Source organism: Nicotiana tomentosiformis, chromosome 7, assembly GCF_000390325.3.
Source record: "Nicotiana tomentosiformis chromosome 7, ASM39032v3, whole genome shotgun sequence".
In the NCBI taxonomy this organism is placed as follows: domain Eukaryota; kingdom Viridiplantae; phylum Streptophyta; class Magnoliopsida; order Solanales; family Solanaceae; genus Nicotiana; species Nicotiana tomentosiformis.
The window spans coordinates 128,537,140-128,547,328 of NC_090818.1; the positions used below are offsets into that span (position 1 = coordinate 128,537,140).

The 10,189-nt window shown below is 37.4% G+C and overlaps 1 protein-coding gene across 4 annotated transcripts; it reads left to right on the forward strand.

The window, feature by feature from the left end:
• Positions 1-358: 358 nt before the first annotated feature.
• On the forward strand, positions 359-9,788 carry LOC104085659 (uncharacterized). Of its 4 annotated transcripts, none has more exons than XM_070179746.1 (15): positions 359-731; positions 819-945; positions 1,011-1,051; positions 1,440-1,533; positions 2,297-3,297; positions 4,096-4,227; positions 4,842-4,914; positions 5,237-5,276; positions 5,534-5,606; positions 6,050-6,115; positions 6,989-7,069; positions 7,156-7,328; positions 8,079-8,125; positions 9,007-9,244; positions 9,342-9,788. In XM_070179746.1, the coding sequence occupies exons 1-15, from the start codon at positions 532-534 to the stop codon at positions 9,644-9,646; spliced, it is 2,691 nt and encodes an 896-aa protein (XP_070035847.1). In that variant the 5' UTR covers positions 359-531; the 3' UTR covers positions 9,647-9,788. The 4 variants fall into 4 exon arrangements, with proteins under 4 accessions (XP_070035847.1, XP_070035849.1, XP_070035848.1 ...); XM_070179748.1 differs by having other exon boundaries at positions 4,195-4,227; XM_070179747.1 differs by having other exon boundaries at positions 1,017-1,051.
• The last annotated feature ends 401 nt before the right edge of the window (positions 9,789-10,189 follow it).

Below are 10,189 nucleotides of genomic sequence, written 5' to 3' on the forward strand. Positions count from 1 at the left end.
ATCATTTTTATAATGAACTACATGATACACTATCAGATGACCGAGAAGACGAAGCAACATCGTTACAAAATAATAAATGGTGGGCTCTTTTATAAAATACAAAAGTCTGGGGCAATTTTTAAAAAATATAATAGTGATATTTTGGCCCAAGCTAGTTTTGGGATTTGGCCAAAATATAGGCAAAATATATAGCCAATCATGTATTTGTCAAATAAAATCCAAGTTTATTTTGACAAAATCTATGGCCAACGCGTCCTAAATAACATGCCATAATTTGGCCAGCTCATGAAAATTTTACTGCCTGAAACCTATGTAGTAATAAATTGTACAAAATCATTAGCAAAAAGTACAAAATAGTCAACTGTCGAAATTCCCAAATTCCCACTTCTCACAACCCTCGGTATATCAGAAACGAGGGTTCGATTCCCAGCAGAGAAAATCCCAAACTCCCTACGCCGTTTTCTCTTTCTCGCGCGCTTTTTTCACCGATTCTATCCAATTAACGTACAAAAAAAATAAAATTCCAAATCCATGGGAATCGAGCCTTCTCCGGCCGCCGAGAAAGTTTCCGGCGAGTCTCCGTCGGGAATTTCCGTCTCATTGTTCGATTATTCAGTAGAGAATCACTTCAAAGCAGCGGATACAATTTCTAAGCTCACCGGCGTACCTGAAATTGATGATTCCGATCAAGCTGAGATTAATCGCTTAGCTTCCTCCATTACATTCTTAAAGTAAATTCAAAAAATTACTTTTGAAATTTTGTGACGTTTAAATTTTATTGCTTTTTCGTATTTTTTTTTTAATCTCGTAACATGCAGAGAATGGAAAGATCTCAAGTACGAAGTAAGAGAAGCTAAATTTGCTTGCGAGAATGAGAGTTCTATAGGAACTGATGTGATTGGCAAAATAAGTTTGCCTCAATTTTCTTCAGCGGAAGTTCCAAAGGTACATTTTGTGAGATATTTTGCTGCATTTATTGTTTTTCCTTAAAAAAGTTGATTTTGTTGCAGAAGCAGTTGGTCAATGAGCAGCCAGTTCCTCGAGAATCGAGGTAGGCAGAGTTATTATTTTATTTTTGTATAATATTGGCATAATGTTCATATAGCTGACCCAACTTGTTCAGGATTGAGGCTTCATTTTATGTTGTATATTACCTGACATTACATGGTTGTGGAGCTATTTTTGTTTTGTCCCTAGCTCGAGCTATTCTACAAAGTTTATATGGCAGATAGTTTATTAAAGGCATTTATTCTGGTTTCGTCCATGTGCGGTGCATGTGCGCTTCCATTTTCTCATGATTGTGCTGTGATAGAGTGTGCTTGTGATCTCTTAAATATTTGGACAAGACTTCGATGTGTTTTTGGTTACACATTGATCAATTTATTATAGATTGGTTTGCGAAATACTTTAGACTGTTATCCACGTTGTATCTTTTGCAGCAAAGACTTTGTAATGTATGTTGGAGGTCTAGTGTGGGGAATGGACTGGTGTCCCCAAGCTTATGAAAATAGGGATGCTCCTTTCAAAAGTGAGGTACCTCTCTTATAAATCTGCTTTTGTATCCTTCTTTATCTTCCTTAAAGAAAGAAACTGAGATGTCAAATGGACAAGTCTGTGCCATCGCCAATTCCTTTTCTGGTACCTTCTCTTTTGGTCTAGTGAGAATACTAATTGCTTCTACTCGTACATGACTTCTATGTCCAGTATGAATTGTATAATGAAATCTGTCACTGAAACTTGACTAATTCTGAGCAGCCATTCCGCATCCATCATTGTTTATTGAGATGAGTGGTTATTAGGAAGAATGAAAGCTAATCTTGATTTGTCAAGAAATATGTTAAGGTAATAACGTCAGAGAAAATCTGGATAAGGAGCAGGAAACAACTGAAAGATCCTATCTTCGAGTTACAGTAGGACAGCGATTTTCTGCTCATTGTAGCGTTTGTCCCTGTACTGTTTGATTCTTCCTATCTTTAATTGTTTTAAAAAGCTTTATGGAAATGCAGCTGTTTTCGGTGTGTCATTTAATACAATGGTTAGTCATCAAAAGTTATAATATCTGGAGCAGTCTTATCTCCCCAATGGAGTATCATAGAGAGGGGGAAAGAAATGAAATCAACTTAATCAGTGAAATGTAATTATTTTGGGGTTCCATTTTATACTCACTCGGTAACAGAGTGTCTCATGTTTGATTTACTTTATCGAGAAAGGTCATGTCTTTCCCTGCTCTTCTTTTAGCTATATCAAGCGCGCTTACTAAGAAACCAATATTTGGTTTTTTGAATTGATTCTGTAGTTTGTCGCAATTGCTGCTTATCCTCCTGATTCATCATATAGCAAGATTGGTGCCCCACTGACAGGCAGAGGTGTAATTCAGATATGGTGTCTGTTAGATCTCATTCAAAAAGATTTAATTTTGAAAGAAGATTTGTTAGCTCAGGTTAACAAAAAGACAAATCGAAATTGGACAAAAAGTGAAGCAGATAAGGGAGAAACATCTGGACCCCAACAACCAAGAGGAAGACCGAGAAAGAACCCTGGTGAAGCAGTTAAGGGAGAAACATCTGGACCTCGAAAACCAAGAGGAAGACCGAGAAAGAAAACTGTAACTGAATATCTAGATGACAGAGATTGTGATGACCACAATTTACGACCTCTTGCTATAGAGTACCCGCAGCAATCAACAGAACTTTCTATAGATTTGTCTTGTGAAAATACGAATAAAGCCCAAGAAGATTTTGGGCAAAATCAAGAAAGATCCATTGTTGTGGTATCTCTAGATTCTCAGCTTACTGCTTCAAATAGGAGAGGCATGAGAAACAAGGCAAGATCAAAAGGTCAAACCGAGAATTCTGATGTGATTCCGCTAACACAATATGTTGCTGAAGAGTCTCCAGTTGTGAGTTCCCAGACATATGCTAGCAGTAGTCTTGTTTCAGCAGGGTCTAATAAGAGTGGTGCCACCGCAAAGAGAAGAAAGAAAGAAAAAGAAAGAACGGAAAACCAAACCCATGATTCTTCCCCGGCTTTACTAATGCAAAATGTGGATAAAGAATCTCTTAACATGTCCCAAACACCTGATAGCCATGGCATTGTTTCATCACAGTTTGATGAGAATCGTTCTCATGTAATTCAACAAATACCAACGGATGTTTCGCTACCTAGAATGGTATTATGTTTAGCTCACAATGGAAAAGTAGCAAGGGATGTTAAATGGAGGCCTTTAGATCACTGTGATGTCTCCAGACATAGAATGGGTTATCTTGCTGTGATACTAGGAAATGGAGCTTTAGAAGTGTAAGTTCTCCCTTTAAATATTTTGCTCTTGTGTTAAACTTTCTTGGATAATCTTTATTTTGCTCTGCATTCCTGGTATGATTTAGAATAGAATGAATCCACTTGATGCAATCCAAACCCATTGACTGTGGAAGTCAAAGAATAGACTTGATAGCTTTGGAAAGCTGCAATTTCAATTGACAAAGTTAATATTACTGAAGAGAAATATGTTTTTTGAAACATGATTTATGATTTTCAATTTAAATACTAGGCCATACCTTCTTGGTACTGTTCTTTTAATACAAGTACTTTACCTTTAAAGAAAACGATACCATAGTGGGCCCTTAAAATTCGGACTAGAGTTCCTAGCTGCAGAGTCTATGGGCTAGAATTGGTGTGGGCTTGACTTATTCAATTGCAGTTTCAATTGATTAATCAACTTAGACGCATGGATGTTGAATAGCACCCAGGAGGCTCAGCTTGGAGTAATTTCTCAAATGTTTACGGCCTAAATATTATTAGCCTGAGAAATCATTTTGATTCAGTTACACCTCCACTTTCTCCATTAAGTGGACCAATCTATTAATCATATGTGGAAGTATAGTCAGTAATGATTGTCTTCATAACTTGTACAGTCAGTCATGATTGTTTTCATACCCTGTGTAGTCGTCATGGTTGTTCCCATACCTTGTTCTTTCTCGTTATTACTTCTTTTAGTTTCGTACAGCTTCTTGCATCGCATCTTTCTCTCACCATAAGTACCCTGGTCTCCAATGTTGTGAGATTCTTCAATCTCATAACCCTCATTATCTAATGCAGGTGGGATGTTCCTTTTCCTCATATAATTAAAGCTTTTTATCCTTCTGTTCAAAAGAAAGGTACTGACCCTCGTTTCCTGAAATTGCAACCTGTATTCAGATGTTCAATGCTGAAGTGCGGGGATCGGCAGAGGTAGTTTAGAGCTCAAAGTTCAATTGCTCTTTCTGTTCTGTTTGATCATTAAAAGTGACTTAGCTGTGACATATTTACTATGATTTGTACATTATGATTTCTTAACAAGGTTTGCTTTCTGCATTTGCATTCCTTTCTTTATGAGTTGTAGACTAGTTAACGATCTTTGTCTTGACGAAGCTGGGAATTATGTGTCACGTGGTGAACTAAGATCAGGAAAATGCTGAGCACAGTACCATTCGAATAGATTTTTCATTAATCAGCGTAGTGTGAATGGATATGGCAGTTAGATAAGTGTTCCAACTTCACAGTAGACGAGCAGCATCTCTCTGTATTGGTTGAGCTTTCTGTGCTATTAACTTTGTCATCTTGTATGCTATGTGCATGACCTCACCTGCTAGTACTCTTCCATTCCCCATAACTTTCATCTTACTAAGCCTGTATTGGGTATTGGGTATAACTTCTTAATTTTTGAATTGTCCATATTACAAGTTTAACTTTGTCCTGAGTGTGCAACTTGTTTATTACTGTAAAGTTTATTTCATTTTCTCTTTCATATGATCTTCCATTCTTTCTTAAATTAACCTCTCTCGTTGTTTCCATCTCTCTTGTAGCATTCCCTTAACAGTGGAGTGGTCTGCTTCACCTCCGCATGATATGATTCTCGCTGGATATCATGATGGAGTGGTACTGGTTCTAATTTAATTTTTGTTTCCCTTTGCTTTTTCAAAATCGTTCTAGAGGCAACGTTGTATTCTATCTGTACCCCAGTACCTGTTTCATATCTTAAATTTAGAGTCAGTTTGTTCGATATGTCTTGCACTTATTTCATACACTTGAAGTGATGCTGCTGCAAGTATAATAATCTCGTCATCTCCAACCAATATCCTGTTCATGTTCAATGAGTTCTGACTTCTGAGCACTTACAAAAGGTCGAGAGTTAGGGACAAGTCCGCTGGACTTTTATTCCCTATTTAGCACTGTGACACTAATAGGTGCTTTTGGATAGGTTGCCTTGTGGAAGTTTTCAGCCAATAATTCATCTAAAGGTATTAATTACTCCCTGTATTGCGCTTTTCAATGGTTTCATGCGATTCAACTTAATGAGGTGGCTATTATGTTCGCCTATTCCTCTTTTTACTTTTTGTAGTTCCGGTCATGTATGCAACATGACTTTAATGCTGTTTTGTGCTTAAAGTTTGAGTCCTTCTCAAAAGACTTTTCTCAAGTCATATTGTCACTATGCCTCCTTGGTTAATGCTTTTTGTAAAATCGCGAATTCATGTTACAGTCCTTTTGCCTGCAGACACAAGGCCTTTGCTTTGCTTCAGTGCAGATACAGTTCCTATTCGGGCTCTTTCCTGGGCACCATTTCAAAGGTTAGTGGTGCTAAACTTATTCAATGCTATGATTTCTCTCTGTCTTCTCCAAAAGCAATCTATATGGTACCTTCTCTAAAATAAAGGACATGTAGCTTTGGGTTCCTCATTTGAATTAACCATGTCTTGTGCGTCTACCTATACTTGTCTTTAATTTTTCTTCAAGAGGCATCAATTGCAACTGGTAAAATTGGTAGCTACTTAGTTATGGTGGCTTGTAATTTGTTTTAACATAAGTTGAGATGAGAAAATTGAAGGGTGAATCAGCGTGAATCGGTTTGTTGTGATGTGTATCTTTCACGGCCAACTGTTTTCTTATTGCTCAAGAATTGCAGTTTATTCAACAGTATGATTTAACATATTGGGATTGTAGCGACTGGCTAAGCTTCTCTTGTGTTTTGTCTGGTTTGTTTATTGGCCTACTTGGTACGAATTTTATGCAGTGATTCTGGGAGTGCAACTATTATCATCGCAGCTGGTCACAAGGGGCTGAAATTTTGGGACTTACAGTAAGCCTGTTTCTATATCTTTACGTCCTTTGATAATCTCATTTTGATTTTTTTCCCTTGGTAATTATACCCTTTTATTTCATCCTGCTGAAAGGACAGCGATAAGCAGAAAAGATACATAACGGTTCGAAGTAATTCATACACATTCTGCTGTATTTCTTCCCACTCTCAGTCTTCTTAGTATTTTGAACATCAATGCTTTCTAAATAAAAGAGTTGCAAGTGTTTTTTTCTTTGCCATGAATTATTGTGCATCAATTTTTCCTTGAAGAGACATATTTTAAAGTTTTTATGTTTGCTTTTGATTAATGTGTTTGTACAATTAAGCTTTATTTTGGCATTATATGCTGTATGTTAAATCCTAGCGCTCATCATACTTTTGTGAACTATATGTCGTACTGGCTCGAGCAGTACTGGGTAATGGGATTAGACCTGCTTTATATTGCTTTGCTGCAGTTTCTAATGAAAAATCTTTATTTGGTTCTCCTCTCACATGCTGATAGCAATTGATATGGACTGCCGACTGTTTAAAAATTGTTTATCCTCATATTGTGAGAGTAGTGAAGGATGCTTTTTGGTTATTTTCCTAAGTAGTATTATAAGGCAAATGTTGTTGGAACACAATGGTCAACAATGCTATACGACATCTAGAGTTGCCAGTTGGATTGATTTTATTACGGGAATTTCAAGCAATTTTTCGGATGCAAAGCCCATATCAGTTGTTGCATTTGCGTTTGTGCATATGCACGCAGAGACACAGACACACACACATACTATATATATATATATATATATATATATATATATATATATATATATATATATATAATTTTTTTTTTTTTTTTCTTAATATCCGACCTTGCAAATCTTACAGGGATCCCTTCCGTCCTTTGCGGGAGTATAACGTAGGCCAGGGAGTTAATATATGCAGTGTGGATTGGTTACCCGAGCCAAGGTATGAGCATACCCCATCTAACAAATTTAATTTAGATATCTGCTTTTGACGTCTGTCTCTCAAATTGCATTTGTTAATGTTCATAGATGTATTATAATATCATGTGATGATGGGACACTAAAGATCCTTAGCTTGCCGAAGGCTGCATATGATGTACCTGTCACAGGAAACTTTTTAGTTGGGACTAAACAGCAGGGATTCCATAGTTTCTCTCGGTCTCTACTTGCGATATGGAGTGTCCAAGCTTCCCGAGTAACAGGTTTCAACTTTTGAAAGATCTGTATCTTTTCTATCTGCAAAGATCATACAGTTTACATAGATTTAAGTAGTGTCAAAAGTAAAAATGAGATATTCGTGAATGATCAGACAAGCGTTTGCATAATGACACTGAATTCCTGTGAGTTTTTGTGTGTGTGTGGGGGGGGGGGGGGGGGTTACTGTGTTTCATGAAACTTCCATCTGCAAGTATTGGAGAAAGCAAGGGACAGTTTATACTGTTTCATGAGCTTTCTGTCTACAACTTGCTCTTTATGTTTTCAATAAGGGGCACCAAGGAGGGGGTAGAAGAGAAGGGAGTACAGTCTCAACTCTCTATGCATAGCAGCACAGCTTGGATGAAGACGAAGGATCAGCTTAATTCTAAGACGAGGGTGTTTGGGATGGGGGTGTTGTGCTTTCTGAAATACATACTGCCTCCGTTTAAATTTACGTGAATCCATTTGATTGGGCACGGAGTTTAAAAAAAGAGAGAAGACTTTTGAACTTGTGGTGTAAAATGAGACACATATTTTGTGTGACTATAAATCATTGCATCAAGATAAATTGTTTCCAAATAGGAAAAGGGGTCATTCTTTTTGGCACGTACTAAAAAGGAAATATGTTCACATAAATTGAAACGGAAGGAGTATTTGATTTCGATAAATAAAGTTACATTTTCATTAAACTCTAACTTATTTGGTTGTAATCCAGCCTGATACATTACCCTTTTCTTAAATTTTGCGAGCTCTAGGCATGGTTGCGTATTGTGGGGCAGATGGTACAGCTGTTCGCTTTCAGGTGTGTACTGGTTAAGATGATTTTTTGTTAAATCTGTTCTTTTTATGGCTTTTCCTGCTATATTCTTCTCTATATCGAATATTTGGAAGGGTCTGGTCGACATTGTTACTGTGGTCGTAGATGTCTGGAAAAGGGATAGAAAAGTTATACAGCAAATATTTTATGCATTATCTCTTGAATAACAACTGGTCTCCTCTGCAACTTTCAACCACTTCTGTCCAATTCTCTCTATAAACCACCTGATTGGTCACAAATTCTTCCAACATCTTCCCAAAGTAAACATGCCTTTCTCTGTTTATTATATCTCACTTCAATTATTTTCCTTAATGCGCTCATATTCTCAGATGGCACAGCTTTTTGGCATCTTCAGTAACCCTAGCAGCATCTTTTAACTCTTCCAACTTTTGTACCTATGATTTATCACCTCCTAATGTCTTAGAAGTTGCTGTTTCAAGTTTCTCTGCTCTTGAATTTAAAGAAGACAATTCCGAATGAGAGTCTGCACCGTCAATAAAGCACTTGAGCAGTCTAAAAATGCATGGTATACTGCCAAACATTAGACTCGTGTTCGGGTAGAATATCCAAATGCTTCGCTGCCTGTGAATTTAACTCCCCATACAATGTGCTATATTTAATAGCCGCAGTAGCAACGTTTCTCATCGCAGCCCGTTTCTCTGAGAATTCCATATAGCTCGTTTCATTGGCCTTTTCTTGACTGATAATGCTCCGTGTGATTGCCTTTGAACATATCTTGTGTTTGACGAGCTTCTGTATCTCTATCTGTATCAGCATGTAAAGAAAACTTCGAATATGTACTTCTTGAGAGGTAAACTGTATGCTTGTTGAATTAGAGACCTTATCTATATTACCACTATACTCAGCTGACTAGCAGAATGGAGAATGATGCTGTGAGGAATCGCACCCCACATTTTCTCTGTGGATCATTTTCCAAGGATGAATCAGGTATCAGCGTCGTTACTCCAGTGCCAAATTCTCCCTTTCGAACGTTCTACTCAGGGAAACAGTGGCGTGATGCCATCTCAAGATTTCCACATGGTGTCAATTCAGTCCCAAATCAGGAGAAACGAGCGATAGAGCAATCAGATGAACAGCCCCTGGGTAATATGTTGAACTGCTCTACTGATTTTCATTTACCCACCTCAATTATGACTCCATGATACCCATTCTGAGCATGGTTCATCGTGTCATCTTGCAGCTTTATGTTATGGCAATGATCCGAACGTTGAAGGAGGATCAGATGACGAGTTAGTGGCTCAGAAGAGTAAACAGGCATCCAAAACAAAAACAAAAACTACGAGCAAGAAACCGAAAGCTGATGAATGTGCTCTTATATGCAATGAAGAAGAAGCAACAAGATTGAGAGAGAAACTTGAAGAATTGCCGCCCAAAGATGTGTCGATCAATCGGGTAAGATGGAATATGAACAGAGGTAGTGAGAGATGGCTATGCTATGGAGGAACTGCCGGGCTGGTACGCTGTCAACAGATTGATTTATCGTAACTTCACGGGGAGGGTGTAGACTGTAGATTGTAAGCTTGTTATCTATACACTATTTGTCATGTTATCTATACACTATTTGTGGTTATCCCCTTTTAGTGCATGTATGTATATTAGCAATTTCAAGAGAAGTTGTTGGGGTTTATTGAGCATTGTCCAGTGACCAAAGCGCTTAGAAATATTCATCGGCAAATCTAACACGTAAGTAACGCAGAGCCTGATAAAACCACAGTTAATGTAAATATCTCAAAAATTGTGTTGACAAATTTGATACGCGGTATTATAGATGGGAGATGTGGATACTTGATAACCTAAAAATGAATTAATGAAGGTAAAATTACGCGACACATCAAATATATATACTGTATTTACCATTCATAGCTAGCAAATTTACCATTTATGGCTATATTTGAATTTTATAGTAAATGCATGAAACAAAAGATCAGTTGTTTTGAACTGAAATAAGAGAGTAACAGGCTCACGTAGCTCAGTTGGTTAGAGAGCTCACTTAGTAAGCGAAGGTCTTGAGTTCAAACGAATACAATT

Bases quoted from the DNA above. Each gene is read 5' to 3' on its own strand.
- LOC104085659 (XM_070179746.1), top strand. From the start codon at position 532: ATGGGAATCGAGCCTTCTCCGGCCGCCGAGAAAGTTTCCGGCGAGTCT. The intron at 5,607-6,049 runs GTTAGTGGTGCT...AATTTTATGCAG, and splicing joins TCCTGGGCACCATTTCAAAG to TGATTCTGGGAGTGCAACTA. The intron at 6,116-6,988 runs GTAAGCCTGTTT...CAAATCTTACAG, and splicing joins CTGAAATTTTGGGACTTACA to GGATCCCTTCCGTCCTTTGC.